We start from the raw sequence: 21,470 nt of genomic DNA on the forward strand, positions 1-21,470 counted from the left end.
TCTTGATCGAGAAGAAAGGGCCCATGTCACGAAAGCTGACAATGGCGGGAGAGAAGTGTGCTGACATCTATTACCAGTGACTCTTATCGGCTGGGGATGAAACGACGGTCGGTCGGTATCATTGGGTCTTCGGAGTCCTGTTCGGATGGAGTTCTCAGCTAGAAGTTGACACTGGGGGAGATCGGTTTGGGTAGGAACATGTGAAGCAAAACTGATCCTACGACTTACTCTAGACAGACTGAAGAAAGGCACACCTACGTTCTGACGTTTGTAGGTTTTGAAAATGCTTCTGATAGTGGTGTCTGGAATATATCATTTGAGATCCTGAAGGTAGTAAAAATAAAAGGTAGGGAACGAAAGCTTGTTTACAACTTACGCAGAGAACAGACTGCAATGATGAAAGTAGAAGTACACTAAAGGGAAAAAGCGTTCACGAAGGAAGTGAGACATGGTTGCAGCCTTTCCGCTATGTTATTTAATCTGTATATTGAGCATGGGTTAAATGAAATCATGGAGAGATTTCGGAAGAGAATTAAGGTTCAGGGACAAGAAACATGAACTCTGAGATAGACACGGCGCGGGATATGGAAGAGCATTTGGACGAAATGGGTAGAGCGTTGAAAAGTCATTATATAGTGTCTATAGGTTGACTCTTACAGAGAAGTTAATAGAAACCAGCCGCTTTTTATAATGCTATTTATTTATTTAAATAGCGCCGTAAGGTATTAAGCCTACTGAAAAATTAATGTATCAGAGACTCGTTTCTTTTTCTATGTAATTTTAACAAATCTGAATTTTCTTGATGGTTGAACAGCTTTCTTTGATATGGTTCACAAACTGCAAAACATTCTAAACTTTCCACGTTATTTAAGGCCATAGAAGCATAGTTATATCGATTGAGTTCCTGACCAAAAAGCGATTCTCCTTTAAAATGAAGTATTTTCAAAAAACTTTTCATTTCATATTTCAATCCATTCGGGGAAGAATTTCTGAGATCACTGAAACATATACTCTTTTATTTCCAACCGAGAAGTCAAATGCCGGCCGAAGTGGCCGTGCGGTTAAAGGCGCTGCAGTCTGGAACCGCAAGACTGCTACGGTCGCAGGTTCGAATCCTGCCTCGGGCATGGATGTTTGTGATGTCCTTAGGTTAGTTAGGTTTAACTAGTTCTAAGTTCTAGGGGACTAATGACCTCAGCAGTTGAGTCCGATAGTGCTCAGAACCATCTGAACCATCCAGAAGTCAAATACAAATTTTCGTAGATTTAGTCTAGAAATGCTTCAGTAGCTCTTTAATAATGATTTATTTTCAAAACAAAGCTTTCACCTAGTATTACACCCATTAGGGAGATAGAGATTTAAAGTTTCCATCGTGATGCAAGCGCGGAACGCAGTCTTGTGATAAAGTGAGAGAAAGTGGAAATTTGTGTCAGATTGCAGTGGGCTCGAAGGCTTGACACGGATCATGTTACAATAAAATTGTAGATCATTTAACTGTAGTCTGAGACAAAATCATTCTTGTGCTGAATTTGCCGTGAGATTGCGTTCCCACGGATCTATCAGACATATAAAGTTTAGATAAATCTTAAAATTTTGTACATGGCTGGAGCAGCAACCTTACGACGAAATCTTCTTGAAGAATTGATTAGCAGCAAATCAGTTGCAAAATGAAAGGTTTATTTAAAAACTCTTGACCATGGTTTCAACGTTTATAAAAACGTCTTCTTCAAATTTTAAAATTTTTCCATGCCCAGGTCTCAAAGGGTGTTTCTGCATATATGGGTATTTCGTAGAAAATTCTCAAAACAGGCTGTCGCTATTTCTTAAGAAGAAGTTTAAATAAACTTTCTGTTTTGCAAATGATTGGCTGAAACTGCCTGCCTGGCAGATTAAAACTTGTACCGTGTATTGTTATTTTTATGGTATTCTATGGCTTTAAACACAAGATTAGCATTGGTTTTCAAATGGTGTGTTGAAATGTCCCATGAAACTAAACTCTGTAGATTGTGTTTTGTCGTGTGGTAATATGTTGGTAAAGAGCTGTAGAAGATGTATCGTTGCGTGCTCTTGAGTCCGTTGAAAGTCGAAGTGTTTATTTACAGGTTCGTTCGCCAACCTCCCCGACGTTTCTCCACCTCCACGTCGTCGTAGTGTAGCTGAAAGTTCCATAGTTATTAGATGGACTCCAAAGAGTAATATTTACGTTAGAGACTCACATAATTAGTCATCAGAGCTGAACACTCGTTTATTTCGTCCTTGAATAAAACTTTTACCGTTAGTGTCGCGCTGTAATACGTAATATTCACAATTATAAGATCCCTTCGTCATTATCAGAGGAAGAACAAAATCGGAGACATTAACATTACATTCAACAACGTAGGTAATACAAATCAGAGATAATGCAATGTTAATGTAAGTTCTTGTTATGCAAGGAGTAACTTCTTTGGTTCCTGCTCCCAGCACAGTATCTGGCACTGTTATTTCCGTAATAAAATGTGACGTTACGGCCGGACCGTGTCTCGAACTCGATAGAGCACTTGCCTGCGGGACGCAAAGGTCCCGAGTTCGAGTCTCGGTAGGAAACAGAGTTTAAATCGGCCAGGAAGTTTAATATCACCGCACATTCCGCTGCGTAGTTAAAATTTCATTCTGGACTGATTAGCCGTTTATTAATTTTCAAGAAGATTAGATAAATCATCATGAAATATAATTAGGAAATCAGGCAAAGACATTCCAGTCTGAAGCTATCAGTCAGTGACATTGTACATCTATTACGCATGAAGGTCAGCAGATAATCGGAATTATATCACATGATTTTTCACCTACGAAGAAGGGAGATTAGAGTTGAACGTCCGTCCCCTACGATTCGGTACCAACGGAAACACCGTCGTTCCTCCAGTTTGCTGCTTTCGCTACCTGTGACTGGTGCTTGCCTAGCCGTGACTGTACGGTGCGCTGTTGCAGCCGCTGACGGGAGCCCAGTATCCGTACGCTTACGGGCAGCAGATGGGCTACTGGTACCCTCAGAGCTACCCCACCACCGCCGCCACCGCCGCCGCCGCGCAGATGCAGGGCCAGTTCCTGCAGGGCATGCAGGGATACACCTACGGCCAGTTCGGATACCAACAAGGCTACATGGGGTGAGTACCGGTCACCGAGTGACCCTCACACGTCGCCAGTCACATCAGCTGGGCTGTTCGTTTCCTTCATTTGAGTGGCCATAGTGATCCCAGCAGGTGAAAAGGAATACAAACATCTAAAAATGAGATCAACAGGAAGTGCAAAATGGCTAAGCAGGGATGGCTAGAGGATAAATGAAAGGATGTAGAGGCTTATCTCACTAGGGGTAAGATAGATACTGCCTACAAGAAAATTAAAGAGACCTTTGGAAAAAAGAGAACTACTTGTATGAATATCAAGAGATCAGATGGAAACCCAGTTCTAAGCAAAGAAGGGAAAGCAGAAAGGTGGAAGCAGTATATAGAGGGTCTATACAAGGGCGATGTTCTTGAGGACAATATTATGGAAATGGAAGAGGACGTAGATGAAGATGAAATGGGGATTGATAGTGCGTGAAGAGTTTGACAGAGCACTGAAAGACCTGAGTCGAAACAAGGCCCCCGGAGTAGACAACATTCCATTAGAACTACTGACAGCCTTGGGAGAGACAGTTCTGACAAAACTCTATCGTCTGGTGAGCAAGATGTATGAGACAGGCGAAATACCCTCAGACTTCAAGAAGAATATAGTAATTCCAATCCCAAAGAAAGCAGGTGTTGACAAACGTGAAAATTACCGAGTTTAATAAGTCACGGCTGCAAAATACTAACACGAATTCTTTACAGACGAATGGAAAAGCTAGTAGAAGCCAAACTTGGGGAAGATCAGTTTGGATTCCGTAGAAATATTCAAACACGTGAGGCAATACTGACACTACGGCTTATCTTAGAAGTTAGATTAAGGAAAGGCAAACCTACGTTTCTAGCATCTGTAGACTTAGAGAAAGACATCTTCAATTTTTTGGTCCTGTCCTCCTCAGTTGCGCGTAATACTACGGTATGTTGATGATTTTCACTTCTGGACCGTCTGACAGCAACTGAATAAAACACAATTTTAGTGTCATACGCGTTTCGCCTTTATTTTCTGCAAGGCATCATCAGTGGCAGGTTGCGTAGACAGTTTCTTACTATGCACTGAACGCTTTTTTTAATGCAATTGCATTAAAAAAAGCGTTCAGTGCATAGTGCTGTGGAATGCAGAAAAAACAGCAAATTGGCGCTCATAGGAAGAAGAACCAGACCAAAAATTCAACAGGAGCGTAATATGTAAGAAACTGTCTACGCAACCTGCCACTGATGATGCCTTGCAGAAAATAAAGGCGAAACGCGTATGGCACTAAAATTGTGTTTTATTCAGTTGCTGTCAGACGGTCCATAAGTGAAAATCATCAACATACCGTAGTACTTAGAGAAAGCTTTTGACAATGTTGACTGGAATACTCTCTTTCAAATTTTGAAGGTGGCAGGGGTAAAATATAGGGAGCGAAAGGCTATTTACAATTTGTACAGAAACCAAAGCGCAGTTATAAGAGTTGAGGGGCATGAAAGGGAAGCAGTGGTTGGGAAGGGTGTGAGACAGGGTTGTAGCCTCTCCCCGATGTTATTCAATCTGTATATTGAGCATGCAGTGAAGGAAACAAAAGAAAAATTGGGAGTAGGTATTAAAATCCATGGAGAAGAAATAAAAACTTTGAGGTTCACAGATGACATTGTAATTCTGTCAGAGACAGAAAAGGACTTGGAAGAGCAGTTGAACGGAATGGATAGTGTCTTGAAGGAAGGATATAAGATGAAAATCAACAAAAGCAAAACGAGAATAATGGAATGTAGTCGAATTAAGTCTGGTAATGCTGAGGGAATTAGATTAGGAAATGAGACACTTAAAGTAGTAAAGGTGTTTTGATATCTGGGGAGCAAAATAACTGATGATGGTCGAAGTAGAGAGGATATAAAATGTAGGTTGGCAATGGCAAGGAAAGCGTTTCTGAAGAAGAAAAATTTGTTAACATCGAGTATAGATTTAAGTGTCAGGAAGTCGTTTCTGGAAGTATTTGTATGGAGTGTAGCCATGTATGGAAGTGAAACATGGACGATAAATAGTTTAGATAAGAAGAGAATAGAAGCTTTCGAAATGTGGTGCTACAGAAGAATGCTGAAGATTAGATGGGTAGATCACATAACTAATGAGGAGGTGTTGAATAGGATTGGGGAGAAGAGAAGTTTGTGGCACAACTTGACTAGAAGAAGGGATCGGTTGGTAGGACATGTTCTGAGGCATCAAGGGATCACCAATTTAGTATTGGAGGACAGCGTGGAGGGTAAAAATCGTAGAGGGGGACCAAGAGATGAATACACCAAGCAGATTCAGAAGGATGTAGGTTGCAGTAAGTACTGGGAGATGAAGAAGCTTGCACAGGATAGAGTAGCATGGAGAGCTGCATCAAACCTCAGGACTGAAGACCACCACAACAAAAACAACAGTGATCCCAGATGCTTTACAGTTATTGAAGATATTTAAAATTCGTGTGTACAACTACCAAGAAATGTGTATTATATCACCATACGTGTTTCATTTCACTGATGTAAAACATCGTCAGTGGTGGCAGTTTATGTCCAATTTTCTCTTGCATTAAGAAGTTTCGTCTACTTTCATATTTTTAAGGTATACCTTTTTACTGCACATGTGTTTTTGGCTACCGTCAGCTTTGATTTTAGCAGTTCACATTTCTTGAGGCGAAACACGAGACAATATAGCACCACTGGTGTTTGGTTTGCATGCTCCTGGTTAATCATTTAACCGTGAAATGTTTTTTTTTGTTTAGTGTTGGGGAGACTTGGAGTGGAAACTGCCAGGTATATATTTATTTTGTAAATTGGAGGGGATGAAGAAGAAAGGAAAAGGAAAGAACGAAGTTGCATTGGGACTCTCTGAGGAATCAGCAGCGTCGAGTGAAAACGTGTGCCGGACTCGAACCCGGGATTTCCTGCTTACCAGGCAGCTGCGTTAACCACTGGACCGCCCAGACACAGTGCTTACCGCAAATGCGTGGACTACCTCGGCACGCTCCCAAGCTGACTCACATTCTCACCTAACACTGCTTATCGACAGTTCCTATCCATGTCCTCGATGCTCGCTAATTATAAATTCCTTCTGGAGGTCGAATGTCAGTGTTCACCTGCACTGAAGGTTGTCGTTTCATTGCCCATGGAGGCGAATCGGTTATACGAATGCACAGTGTCTGTTATTTTGGACATGTCCGAAAGAACAGACATCACACATTCATATAATAAATTTATTTGCTAGGAATGCTGCACAAAACATTATTGATACACAATTGCAAAATTGTTTATCAAACACATCAATCATTTAAAAATTAAAAAAAAATTGTGACCAGTTACGCGGAACGCTATCAAATGAACAAGAAGGCACTGCAGTTTCAGTAACGATTATACAAGGAATGATACTTAAAGAGAAAAACAATACTTTAAAAGACAACTTCAGTTAAATACACAAAAATCAAGATTTCACAGAAGGTGGCTTACTGCGTTAAAGAATTGTGTTATAAATATAACAAATAAATACAGAAAATTTAGTCACCCACGAATCTTTGAAAGGAAACATACCAGAGATACCAGACAGCCCGGAGAAGTACCATGTTGCAACAAGGTGCAAGTAAAATATGTTAACTAAGAGCAAGGATGAACAGGAATTTTTTTCAACTCCAAGAACGTTAGGAATACTGTCACCATATATTCCCTTTCCCTTGTTACAGACAATCCAAAACTTCAGTCTAGTATACGGTCCCAGCCAATAGCGTTTCACGAGCTTATATACTCTGCTAACATCAAATCGACTGAGTTTGTGATGACCGGCCTCCAAGACCCTCAAAACATCAGTAAAAAAAACAATCCGGGCATTTGCATGCACCTAGTTGGTTACATAAAACTGTTAGATCAATCAACTACCCAGAGAACATTGTAACCTCCCCACAGTAAAATAATATGAATAATATTCTCCCAACAGTAATAAAATATAAGTATATAATTCACATTCAGCGTAACCTTCCAACAGATACACTCCAAAACCTCCCAACAGTAAAATTTCGTAACCTCCCAATAATACAATGTGACTAACTTCTCAATAAAATTGTCGCTCAATTATAACCTTTCAATAATGACTGTGAATTTAAACTGGTAAATTTAGGACGTCAGCAGTGCTGCGTCATGGCCCTGAAAATTCATTCTGAATAAATTGAAAAATCTTACCTCAATTAGGTCGCCGGATAAAGCGTATATATCTGCTCCTATAAGAAATTTTTCTGGCGCAGCTCTGTGCAATGCTGCTCGATAGATTTGTCATGTATAAAAAGAAACAACTGATTTTTCCTTTCAATAATCGGGGTGACCAAGGATTGGAGAAATTAGTAAATTCTTTAAATTGAAATGAATGATTGTCGGAAGTTACTTTTTATGAGAAAGATTATTATTAAGAGATTTTTTTTAAACATTTACATGGGACTTGATATAACAATACTACATATGCGCGAGGCTGCTTTTACGTTATACTACAACGCTCAGGCTCCGCCATCGCTCCACACGACCGGCCCAGCCAACACGATACACCAGACTGCTCGCTAGAAACTACTTACTCCTACTGCTACACAGTTCCTACTGCATACAACACTGCTCTTTGGTCTGAGATTCTCTTATAGCTTACATATCCCAGGCAGCGCGAGCAATCCATCGAAATTACATCCGCTCGAGTGCGCTAGCAACAAATTCTTTAATCATGGACCTCTTACAACATTGAAAAGTAATATTAACTCGGTACTGAGAATGATGGTACTAGGAGAATAGACCAACAGCAGTTTGTAATCTGCGCTCTCCTTCCTTCTTCCATCTATTGTCCACATTAAACAATGCCTAGTCCAACTAATTAATAAGCAAAGCCTTTTATGAAGATTTGAGAGGAGCGAAGATTACAATAAACTTTCAAGTTTACTTAGCTTGTCATGTTGAGATGGCTCCAGTTCTTCTTGTCTAGGGGTTTGATTCTTGAATCTGAAAACCTAACATCAGGTCCTCACGGTTGGTTTGAACTAAATATATTGGAATATTGTTGTTCTTCTCTTTTCCACTGACTCTCCCACATTTCAGTACATCATACAGTCTTTGACTTTTCACATTAACAAAGCCGAAATTACATTGTCCGCACAAAAATACGTCCGATCACTTCCGAGTCAAGCTTACGACTCTCTCAATCTGCGGAAAACACAATATTCCAAAGGGTTTACAATTTCTCTTAACAAATGAATTCCTATTAGTTTTCGTTACATTATTAATTTCGATTATTATTTCATAGATGAATCCAGAAACATAGTAAACACTATATGATTGCGTAATTAATTATAGAAATTTTAAGTGTGCAAATAATTCGTGATTTCAAATGTTTATAAAAAAATAATTTTAACTGTACATTCAGAACTAGTACTTATCGATTACAGAATCGAAATTAAAATATTTTATAAAGTAATTTCTTTTCATAAATTTTAGCTTGAAATATAGCATACTGTGTATAAAATTATATGAAAGATTTCAGAAAAGCAACTGAGATAATATTAACCAGTACAAAATAAGAAAAATAATACTGGTATCGACAACTACTGTCGAGGAAAAGTATTGCTAGACGAGGAAGTCCCGTTACAAGTTCTTCTTTTGTAAACTTATCAACTCGGTATACAAGCTCGGTCGCCCACAAGCATTATTCCGGTGACAGCGTCTGTATGTGTCTGGCATGACATATCATTATAAACCAGCCTCACCAACCACCTTCGACAACACAGGGAGTGTAAAGTTCACAAATTGCTCTCCATGCAGTTTTTCTCGGTGTTACTGATTCCACATTAGTAACAGACGCAGACCAACATCGATAAGGCCAGGCAGCCTACCTTTCTGAGAAGCAATTCCAGATAACCAGCGCAGCTTGAATATCAATAAAAACGTGGAGGCCAGCATCCGGCCTCACACGCAGTCACCGCCCGAACGGTCTTCTGGTGTTGTGACCCAGCCAGCAAGCGCGAGGAAACCTGGTCGTACTCCCTAGAGCCCCAGACCACCTTTTGCAAAAAGGCTGAGCCGCTTAAATCGCCTTCACCGCCAATGATCCCCTGGCAGGCCAGAGAAATTGCACATCTCATTCGCAAAAATAGGAGTGTGGTTTCTGTTCAGAATCACCAACAATATCATTCCCCAAAGCATATATATTTCATCCTGACCCACCCAGCATATGAGAAACAGGGAGGACGTTTAAGACCCGCTTTCATGAGCACTTGTTCAATAAAGACACTTAGAAATCGTATAAATCAATCTTTGCAGAACAACTCAAAATCGAAAAACACACACTTCCTACTCCATCCTTGCTAAAGATGGAAACCTTGTGTACGGTTGACAAGGGTTACAAACGAATCTATTACAAGAATTTGAAATAAAAAAACATCCATACTTTAATTCAACGGATTTCTTGAATGATTAGCTTGCCTTGCAAAATAGTCACTATTCTGACTGCGTAGCGTCTCTTATCAAATGTGAAAATTAGACCATTCTTTTTAGATATTAGAACTATGTGCCATATTTTTACAAATGTATTATATGTATCTTCTTATGTACCGTAGTTATATATGCTTTTATATATATTCCTTGCTACTGACTGGACTGCTTGACATATACTTATATGTGATTTCTGTCAATCTGTGTTTACAATAATCATGTAGATTATGTACAGTTTTGGAAATGTTATGGCATAATGTTTCTGTGAAGAAGATATTGACATCTGTTAAACCAATACTAAGTAAGTTTCTGTAATACACTTCTTATAGTTCACGTAAAAGTACGACCAAGGTCTACGGATTTATAATAACCCTAATTATGTAGGCTTCTGAAGATGATAAGTTGGTTTGTTGAAACCGTAAAAGCGGTGGCTCGTTATTTTCAGGTTACTATTCCTTGCTGTAGGGGCTGTGACTTTTGATAAAACAGAGAGCACTACTTCCACCACATCAAGTGGATTTCGTGCTCACGTACTCACACTGAGCCGTGAACACTTCCCAGAGTATCAGTAGGGAATAGTTGAAAATTATTAATAGTATTATCGGTATGCGTGCAATGGTCGTGCCAGGCGCGCGATATTGTACCTTTATCCTATCGTTAATGGCGCGAGACCTGCACGACCTTATAGCAACCGTTATAGTTCTCCATTATTCTGCGACACTAGGGGTGATTTTACGTAATGAAAGGGAGCATGTAAGATTCACGGACTCATTTATTAAACAGTTGAGAACAATAATACAACCAAATGGGGATGGGGGAAGAAAGATTCGAGTTCAGCAGCCTGCCCCAGCGTACGTTCATAACAAGCCACGATAGCAGGAGAAAAGGAATTGTAGTAACGATCACCGTATTATCAAATGGGGTCCCATTTAGTAAAGGAAGGGTTTGCAGGCATGCAACGACCACCACCATAAATCAGCCAAAAACTAAGAAAGATGCTACTGTGCGTGAATCGCTAGGTAGCCTCCCGTACTAAAGGAATAAAACCCGCAAGACGCGAAACTATTCACAATGACCTATCAGGTTCCCTCTGGGCCGCAGGGCGCGAATCTACCGTGCACGTCGGCGCTCATGCTTACCGAACTTCATCTCCTGGAAGCGGCACCTCCGGTCTCCGGCACGGTCACACTGGAACTGAACTACTGCCCCTTTGTCCACCATCCACCCGAAGAAGGCGGTTGGCGCCTACCGGCGAAAAATGGGCGCGCACCTGAACTGGCCAACCAGAGGACCGGAATTTCACAGGGAGGCGACCTAGCGACGTTAAAATCGAGCAGAAATAGCAGTTACAAGGTTGGTAAGGCAGGTTGGGGAACTGAGAACAGAAGAAACTTTGGCCGCAACTGAATGTTCAAACGACACCACGTGCTACCCTCGCGACCGGAAAAGGGATGGGAAACGGGAAGCCATCATGGCTGCTAGAAAGACTGCTACCCTCGCCCTTAAATAAAGGAAACTTCTAGTGCCAAGCTCCTCTCACAGATCAGTGAGAGACAAGCTGTAAAAATCGTCAAATGAATCAGGCAACCCATACAAATTATTAATATTACCTGAATTATTATTTTACGGAATACCAGAATGCTGGGATTACAAATATGAAATACGAGCACTGAATGGTGAAGGAAGTGCACGTCTTTCAACCGGTAAAACGAAACACAAATATCTGTGCAAGTGATGACTGAATTTTATTCTGAAATACACTCTAATACACAAAAAAATCGCCACTCCTCGAAGGAATTATCCGAATTGGACTGGAAACGGTACATGCAGAAGCAAATGATTAAAATTTCAGAAGAATTGAGTGATTCATTCAAGGGAAAGAGCTTCAGAAACTGAGCAAGTCAATAACGCGTCGGGCCTTGCGCAAGCAGTTGTTTGGCTTTGCATCGATTGATAGAGTTGTTTGATATCTTGCTGAGGCGTATCATGTGAAATTCTGTCCAGTTCTGTCTTCACCTTGGAATATCACTGACTGGAGTAGAATTGTCTTCAGTGATGCTTCCTGCATCCAAATGAGCCCCAATGATCAACAAAGCCATGTCTGGAGGCGCCCCAGGCGTTGGTAGGACACTAATCTGAATGTTGCCCACCATACGGCCTGACGACCAGATCGGGTTGACAGAGGAGATAGAGAAGATTGAAAGAAGAGCGGCGCTTTTCGTCACAGGCTTATTTGGTAAGCGTGATAGCGTTACGGAGATGTTTAGCAAACTCAAGTAGCAGACTCTGCAAGAGAGGCGCTCTGCATCGCGGTGTAGCTTGCTGTCCAGGTTTCGAGAGGGTGAGTTTCTGGATGAGGTACCGAATATATTGCTTCCCCCTACTTATACCTCCCGAGGACATCACGAATGTAAAATCAGAGAGATTCGAGAGCGCACGGAGGCTTTCCGGCAGTCGTTCTTCCCGCGAACCATACGCGACTGGAACAGGAAAGGGAGGTAATGACAGTGGCACGTAAAGTGCCCTCTGCCACACACCGTTGGCTTGCGGAATATAAATGTAGATGTAGTGACGATAAGGGGTGCCATTTCTTTTTGTAGCAGGACCCTTTTGGTTGTCATGTGCGGCACCCTTAGAGCACAACAATACGTCGTCGATATTCGACGCCCTGTTTTGTTGCCCTACGTGGCGAGCCATCCTGCACCTAAATTTCAGCAAGATAATGTCTGTCCGCAAAGGGCGATAGTTTCCGCTGCTTCTCTACGTGTTTGCCAAGGATAACTTAGGCCAGCAACGTCACCGGATCTCTCCTGAATTGAGAACGTCTGGAGTACTGTGAGCAGGACCCCCCAACCAGGTTGGGATTTTGACGTGTAATGCACCAGTTGGACAGTATTTGGCATGAAACCTGTCAGGAGGACATCCAGCGACTCTATAAATCAATGCCAAGCTGAATAAATGCTTGCATAATGGCCAGAGGTGGACCAACGCGTTATTGGCTTGCTCAATTTGTGAAACTCTTTCTCTTGAATAATCATCCAATTTTTCTGACATTGTAATCATTTGTTTGTCTGTAGATCTACATCATATCTACCGATTTCTGTTCCATTTGGATAATTTCTTTGCAGTGCTTCGTTCTTTTCTCTTAGAGTTAATTTACTACAGTTGCTGGAAAGATACACTACTGGCCATTAAAATTGCTACACCAAGAAGAAATGTAGATGATAAACGGGTATTCATTGGACAAATATATTATACTAGAACTGACATGTGATTACATTTTCACGCAAAATGAGTGCATAGATCCTGAGTAATCAGTACCCAGAACAACCATCTCTGGCCGTAATAACGGCCTTGATAACCTGGGGATTGAGTCAAATAGAGCTTGGATGGCGTGTGCAGCTTCAACACGATACCACAGTTTATCAAGAGTAGTGACTGGCGTTTTGTGACGAGCCAGTTGCTCGGCCACCATTGACCAGACGTTTTCAGCTGGTGAGAGATCTGGAGAATGTGCTGGCCAGGGCAGCAGTCGAACATTTTCTATATCCAGAAAGGCCCGTAATGGACCTGCAACCTGCGGTCGTACATTATCCTGCTGAAATGTAGGGTTTCACAGGGATCAAATGAAGGGTAGAGCCACGGGTCGTAACACATCTGAAATGTAACATCCACTGTTCAAAGTGGCGTCAAAGCGAACAAGAGGTGACCGAGACGTGTAGCCAACGGCACCCCATACCATCACGCCGGGTGATACGCCAGTACGACGATGACGAATACACGCTTCCAATGTGCGTTCACCGCGACGTCGTCAAACACGGATGTGACCATCATGATACTGTAAACAGAACCTGGATTCATCCGAAAAAATGACGTTTTGCCATTCGTGCACCCAGGTTCGTCGTTGAATACATCATCGCAGGCGCTCCTGTCTGTGATGCAGCGTCAAGGGTAACCGGAGCCATGGTCTCCGAGCTGATAGTCCATGCTGCTGCAAACGTCGTCGAACTGGTTGTTGTGTTGCAAACGTCCCCACATGTTGACTCAGGGATCGATACGTGGTTGCACGATCCATTACAGCCACGCGGATAAGATGCCTGTCATCTTGACTGCTAGTGATACGAGGCCATTTACCCTCCTGAGCCCACAGATTCCATATTCTGCTAACATTCATTGGATCTCGACCAACGCGAGCAGGAATGTCGCGATACGATAAACCGCAATCGCGATAGGCTACAATCCGACCTTTAGCAAAGTCGGTAACGTGATGGTACGCATTTCTCCTCCTTACACGAGGCATCACAACAACGTTTCACCAGGCAATGCCGGTCAACTGCTCTTTGTGTAATGAGAAATCGGTTGGAAATTTTCCTCATGTCAGCACGTTGTAGGTGTCGGCACCGGCGCCAACCTTGTGTGAATGCTCTGAAAAGCTAATCATTTGCATATCACAGCATCTTCTTCCTGTCGGTTAAATTTCACGTCTGTAGCACGTCATCTTCGTGGTGTAGCAGTTTTAATGGCCAGTAGTGTAGTATCAATGAATGAAATAAAAAATGGCAATTTTAGAGTCTCACCCACACCCATGGTAAAATTTCAGTGGTGCCTGTGGGCCTCGCAAAGCTATCAGAAACAGAAGATGCTTAAGCTAGGAAAATCCATCCACAGACCGTAATGGTAAGCCGAAAGTGAGCTGACTCTTTCCTGGTTCCTACTAAATCCGAATTTTTCTCATTCGTAGGACTTTTCAAACGTATCTCACATTTATATTTATATTTATGTGGCTCAGGGGTATCTAAAATTTCTGTAATACATGTCCAACATATTGGGCAGACAGGCAGAGCTTTCAACCTAAGATACAAAAAAGGCACTATTGTGCACAATTCCACATTTGCAGAACATATTTTCATAACAGGGCATAACCCCAATGAATTAAACGAAATGATAGTTCTGCATAGAGAAAAGAAAGGGAGAAAACTTGAAGTTTTGGAAGAACTTGAAATTTTCAGGCACACACCAAGTAAAGATGACATGTTGAATGAACAAGTACAATTGAAAACTAGAAATTTCTTTAATGCTTTTAAACCAGTGCTCCTAGTTTTATGATATCTATAATCCAGGTTTTCGCCTCCTTTTCAGAAACATTATTTTACCTCTGTTAAGTTACGCTCATTTCTAACACACCAGATGACCCCTGAGTCCTAGTTATGCAAGCTTTCTTTTCAAATTTTGTGTCATATAATGAACTGATGTTCATCATTACGTATGTAATTCCAGTCGTGTTTAACTCTGATTCTACCTGTGCTATGTAAAACGAAGTGAACTTTGTACTACTTTATCCCGTTTGAAGGTCATTTATAAATGTTACACAATAATTTGTAAAATTAGTTTTTGTTAAAAGCTATATTGGCTATACGTATGATTTACTTCAGAAAATGTGTAATATACAAAATTGTTTTGCTCACATTACTCGTGGCCCGCTTGTGGCGCGCCCTACATTATGTTTACTTGGCAGCGTGACTAGTTGCCACACAGTCAGTCTCCTCACACTACACCGGTGCTACTTATGTTTTAATGTTTGACTTTTTGAAGAACATTATGTCTTATATTTTAATGTATGACTTGAGCAACTCAGCTCTTAACTCACTGTACATCTTTGACGATATGTTCTTCATGTAAGTACTATTTGTTTTACACTCGTTTACATTAATGTAAACTATTATTAGATAAGATATTTAATCTGACACACTCATGATTGTCTGTCTATTATTTTTCTACTTCCTGTGTATTTTATTAGCATCATCAACCCTGTGTTTTATGTTTTAAGTGCTAGAATTTTTATCGCCAACTGTTATTATTTTTTCTTATCTTCATTTTTTTAAACCAAATTCTGTAGGCTGAAGAGCGGCGTAATAAGCTGCTGCCAGCCCACCCCCTTTAGGGGGAATCGAAACACAATAAAGAAAAAAAAAACCCCACACTCATGATGCCCTCTCTCCCTCCATTTATCCCTCGACTCTGATCCTCACCCCGCCCCCTCCTTTCCTCCGTCCTTTCCCTGGGCTCCCTCTTCCCCTCCTTCCATCCAATGTTTTCTCCCTTCCTAACCTCTCCCTACCTCCCTTCCCCCTCCCAGTCCTTTTGTATTCCCCTCCTCTGCCTTCCCCACTCCGTCGCGTCTGCCCATCACCCCCCACCCCTCTTATGAGTCCTCATCCTCCATTGGCTCCTTTCCCCCCTCTCCCCCTTCGCTTTTCCTCTCCTTCCCCCCCTTTTTTAATTTTCCCATCATCTGTCCAGGTTTCCCAGCACCTGCTCTCGGCTGTGGTATGTCATATTTGCCAACCTTTTAGTGCAGTGTTCCAGGGTATTTTCAGTGTTGTTTCATCTTTCCAAGTGTTGCGAACAGAAACCAGACTGTCGCCGTGTTTTTTAATTGTCTGTCTAATATTTTACCTGTCTGTTTCGTATGTATTTTATTAGCCTCATCATCCATTTGTTCTATGTTTTAAGTTCCATGGTTTTTTCGCAATGTTACCTTTAAGTCTCCGATTTTATCGCCTGTCTTTATTATATCTTATCTTCACCTTTTTAAAACAAAGTCTGCAGGATGAAGAGCGGCATACTAAGCTGCTGCCAGCCCGCCCCCTTTGGGGGGAATCGAAATTCAACAAAGCAAAAAAAATACTCATTTTAGATAATTACCTTACCTTCTGATAAAGTCACCCTTAGAGGTGACGAAACCTGGTCAAGGTATACAGAAAATCTATGCAACTGGCTGGCAGATTTTTACATATTTTTCAAAAAACCATTTATACACTACTGGCCATTAAAATTGCTACACCACGAAGATGATGTGCTACAGACGCGAAATTTAACCGAGAGGAAATAGATGCTGTGATCTGCAAAAGATCAGCTTTTCAGAGCATTCACACAAGGTTGGCGCCGTTGCCGACACCTACAATGAGCTGACATGAGGAAGTTTTCCAACCGATTTCTCATACACAAACAGCAGTTGACCGACGTTGCCTGGTGAAACGTTGTTGTGATGCCTCGTGTAAGGAGAAGAAATGCGTACCATCACGTTTCCGACTTTGATAAAGGTCGGATTGTAGCCTATCGCGATTGCCGTTTATCGTATCGCGACATTGCTGCTCGCGTTGGTCAGGATCTAATGATTGTTAGCAGAATATGGAATCGGTGGGCTCAGGAGGGTAATACGGAACGCCGTGCTGGATCCCAACGGCCTCGCATCACTAGCAGTCGAGATGACAGGTATCTTATCAGCATGGTTGTAACAGATCGTGCAGCCACGTCTCGATCCCTGAGTCAACAGATGGGGACGTTTGCAAGACAACAAACATCTGCACGAACAGTTGGACGACGCTTCCAGCAGAGTGGACTATCAGCTCGGAGACCATGGCTCCGGTTACCCTTGACGCTGCATCACAGAAAGGAGCGCCTGTGATGGTGTACTCAACGACGAACCTGGTGCACGAATGGCAAAACGTAATTTTTTTGGATGAATGCAGTTTCTGTTTACAGCATCATGATGGTCGCATCCGTGTTTGGCGACATCGCGGTGAACGCACATTGAAAGCGTGTATTCGTCATCGCCATACTGGCGTATCACCCGGCATGATGGTATGGGGTGCCATTGGTTACACATCTCGGTCACCTCTTGTTTGCGTTGATGAGACTTTGAACAGTGGACGTTATATTTCAATTGTGTTACGACCCGCGACTCTACTCTTCTTTTGACCCCTGTGAAACCCTACATTTCAGCAGGATAATGCACGACGTCATGTTGCAGGTCCTGTACGGGCCTTTCTGGATACAGAAAATGTTCGACTGCTGTCCTGACCAGCATATTCTCCAGATCTCTCACCAATTGAAAACGTCTGGTCAATGGTGGCCGAGCAACTGGCTCGTCACAATACGCCAGTCACTACTCTTGATGAACTGTGGTATCGTGTTGAAGCTGCTTGGGCAGCTGTACCTGTACACGCCATCCAAGCTCTGTTTGACTCAATGCCCAGGTGTATCAAGGCCGTTATTACTGCCAGATGTGGTTGTTCTGGGTACTGATTTCTCAGGATTTATGCACCCAAATTGCGTGAAAATGTAATCACATGTCAGTTCTAGTATAATATATTTGTGCAATGAATACCCGTTTATCATCTGCATTTCTTCTTGGTGTAGCTCTTTTAATGGCCAGTAGTGTATTTGTGCATTCCACGGCACCTTCCCTAGTAAGCAGGTTGAGAATTGGTCACAAGGAGTCTGCCGTTGTGCCAGACTCCGGAGTCGGTCACTAGGTGCCTACAGTTGTGCTCTGGACGCAGGTACCACCCTGACGGTGGACGTGCATCGGCCAGCGGAGAGGAGAGTGTTCGAGCAGTGTGGTGCGTGTTACAGGATGGGCATGCAGCTGCCAGCCGCCTGGCAGGGCATGCCGGGCCAGCCGCAGATCCCGGCGGCGGCGCAGCAGATGGCGGCAGCGGCTCAGGGCGCGGCCATGCAGCAGCCGGCCGGCATGATGGCCTACCCCATGCAGCAGTTCCAGGTACGACCAGGCCCAGCTCGCCTGCATGACCCCGGCTGCCTGCCGCCACCCGGCCCTTCAGCGTTCGCGACGGCATCCCCACTCCTCTCCCCACCCGACTCCCTATACGACACCGCGGAAGCACCTGCAGGGACGAACAGGGTCCTTTCTCCAGTGGTCTGACATACATGGTACCTGATCAAAAGTATCTGGACACTTATTTGTGGACACGGATCATCCTTCGCCTTTATGAACACTTGAACTCTGCTGGGGACCTTCCAGTTCTTCCTGAAGAGCAGGGCCCAGAGCACGTGATCAAGGTGGACGCTAGGTTCTCGAGCAAAGTCTACATCCTATCCTGTCCCAAAGATGAAATGAAATGTGCATGTGGCTAGAGCCTGCCGTGGGGTAGACCGGTCGCCTGGTGAAAGTCTTTTTAGTTGAGGCCACTTCGGCGAGTTGCTTGTCGATAGAATGAAATGATGAATAAGACAACACGCAGCCAGTCCCCAGGTGGACAAAATCTCCAACCCAGCTGCCTTACGACGATGTGCGTCCTCATAGTGGGACAATCATACTATCCTAACACTTCCTCTACTGTAAGCACTAAACAATATTGTAAAATGTGTCCATATCCTTCTGCATTAAGCATTTTCATAATCCCAACCATGGAAACCATGGAAAAAAGCCCCATACTCCTCGGTACACCACATGATGGCTAGTAACGTTCCCCAGGCATTGGCCAAACCCAAACTCTTCTATCGCATTGCCACAGTTTATAGTGTGATCCATCACTTCAGATCACTCGTTTCCAATCCAGTGGCGTCCCTCTTTGTATGACCTCAGATGTCACTAAGCACTGACTAAAGAAAAGCGTGGCCTCTGAGAAACTGCTCAGTCACTGTATCCCTTCTTTTTAGCTCTCTACGCACAGTCATCGTACTGTAGCGCTTTGGAACTCACGACTGAGTCCTTCCGCTGATTTCATAACCACCCTCCTCAATGCCTTATGATCCATCTTGATCTTGGTGTAGCTGTAGTTGTTTCTTCGCTTTTATACCGTACAGACATACCATCAACAGTGGGCTTGAGGAGCTTTAGATGAGATGAAATGCTCCTAGTGACATCTAATGGGTATCTGACGTTTGACGTAACTCAAATGGCTCAAATGGCTCTGAGCACCATCAGTCCCCTAGAACTTAGAACTACTTAAACCTAACTAACCTAAGGGCATCACACACATCCATGCCCGAAGCAGGACTCGAACCTGCGACCGTAGCGGTCGCGCGGTTCCAGACTGTGGCGACTAGAACCGCTCGGCCAATCCGGCCGGCCTTTGACGTAACTGACGTCTCCTTAGCTACCTGTTCTGTTTTATTAATATACTGATAACTGGTCGCTGGAGAAAAAAAAACTGTCACTTGATGTTCGGCAATTCAACGTTATTCACGCGTTTCGAGTAAACTCATCCTCAGAATATCAAAAGAAGCGGATCCGTACAGACGGTATGGCGTCGTGTAAAAATAACAAATTGTAAACTGCATAACGCCATACCGTGTGTATGAAGCCCCTTACTTTCTTTAATACTATGCAGATGAGTTTCTTCGAAACACGTAAATAACGCTGAACTGCTGAACATGAAGTGACAGATTGCTGCCTCAGGATTACGGTGTAATGGGTTCGATTCCTGCCTGGGTCGGGCATTTTCTCTGCCCGGAGATTATGTATTCGTGTTGTCATCATCATTCGGCAAAGTGGCGAGACTGGACAGTAAAGAGATTTGGAATTCATGTGGGCGCTGATTACCACGCAGTTGAGCTCCCCACAAAACAAATATCATCATCATCACCACCATACTGTGACCAATTCCACATTACGTAGTAATGTCCAGATATTTTTGGTGACATAGTGTATAACTCCAACTCAGGTGACACGTGGTTAAAAGTCTGGACGCACAATCAAGAAAAGTGGGTTTCAAATCCCTGATCGTCCACCAGTATCTGGATTAATGTCCGTAGTTTTCCTAAAGTGCTTAAAGAGAGTAATGGGGTGGTTCCCTTAAAAAGCACACTGCAGACTCCCTTCCGAAATTTTCCCTTAATGACCTCATCGACGGTGGGGCTTTAACTCCAGACACCCCTCCTTCAATTTTTGTTGCCATACATACACCTGAAACTCCTCGCCTCGCGATATTTCACTTGATATGGTATAAGCCACTTCTTTTATCGAAAACTGTCTGAATGCCGCTGTAATCCGAGGCATATGAGCACTGAATGCTGGCCTAGTGAACTATATATTATTTCTCATAGCGGAAACGTTTCAAACATATATGATATGTTGGGCCAACAGTACTCTAATAATGTCCGAGTCCCGGTATGTTGGCGGATAAGGGAAGTCTTCCTCGTATTCGCGGTACATGTAGAAGATATTGGGATGTATGTGTCTCTGGGGGTGATTTTTCGGAGGGTGGGAGGGTGTTTGAACCAAGACCATCTTTCGGAGACCTGTTCCACAATTAATTCGTTGTGAGTATAGGACCATCTGAAAACGGTATGACTGCCAAAACCGTTGCAGAATCATCACCAAGTCGGTGGCTGTTTCTATAGTTACACTAATATGCTACATACAGAAGCAGTCTAAGGTTGAGTTGTGGCATGGGTTTTAACAAGCACACAATTCAAGATACGAATGAAAAAGTGACTGGGCACTTCTCTGAAGCTGCAGTGTGTCTCTTCATGGATTCATTTAATTCATATGAGATTCATAAAGTAGTTTGAACCACCAATTAATTATCCAGAGTCTTCCTAGGAAACGATGGATATAAATCCTGAAGGGTGCTCGGTTAACTGGATGATACATTATTCTTCTCAATGAAAACTTTCCTGTTTCTGATTTTCATGTGTAAGGTACTCATTTTATTTTCGACCGTATTTCGCAGTGGTTCGATCGCACTGAATCCGGCAATTGATGAGGCGAAGAGTGACCTGTTAATTCGCCCTCACACTCGACAAAACCACTTTACCCGTTTCAATCTGTGTGCGTTTGAGCACTATCACCATTATACACACAGCAGTTGCTGGAAATACGTCCTCCTCCATTAAAAGAGTATGGTCACGTATTGTGCACTCACAGAGGTTAGATTTCCCTGCAGGGGGGCTAGTTTTCCACAAGAAAGCGAAAAGACGCGCTAACACACACACGCACGCACGCACGCACGCACACACGCACACACACACACACACACACACACACACACACACACACACACACACACACATACACATACACAAGCTCGCGCGCGCTTGCGGAGTAGGAGCGAA

At 42.9% G+C, this 21,470-nt stretch overlaps 1 protein-coding gene across 3 annotated transcripts in view; it reads left to right on the top strand.

Annotated features, from left to right (window-relative positions):
• LOC126481188 (cytotoxic granule associated RNA binding protein TIA1) overlaps positions 1-21,470 on the top strand; it is a 984,901-nt gene that overhangs the window by 952,655 nt on the left and 10,776 nt on the right. For all 3 annotated transcript variants that reach the window (XM_050104779.1, XM_050104776.1, XM_050104777.1), the window contains exons 6-7: positions 2,965-3,140; positions 18,024-18,171. In XM_050104779.1, coding sequence (XP_049960736.1) covers positions 2,965-3,140; positions 18,024-18,171 — 324 coding nt within the window. The remainder of the gene's footprint in view (positions 1-2,964; positions 3,141-18,023; positions 18,172-21,470) is intronic.

This window comes from Schistocerca serialis, chromosome 5, assembly GCF_023864345.2.
Source record: "Schistocerca serialis cubense isolate TAMUIC-IGC-003099 chromosome 5, iqSchSeri2.2, whole genome shotgun sequence".
NCBI lineage: Eukaryota > Metazoa > Arthropoda > Insecta > Orthoptera > Acrididae > Schistocerca > Schistocerca serialis.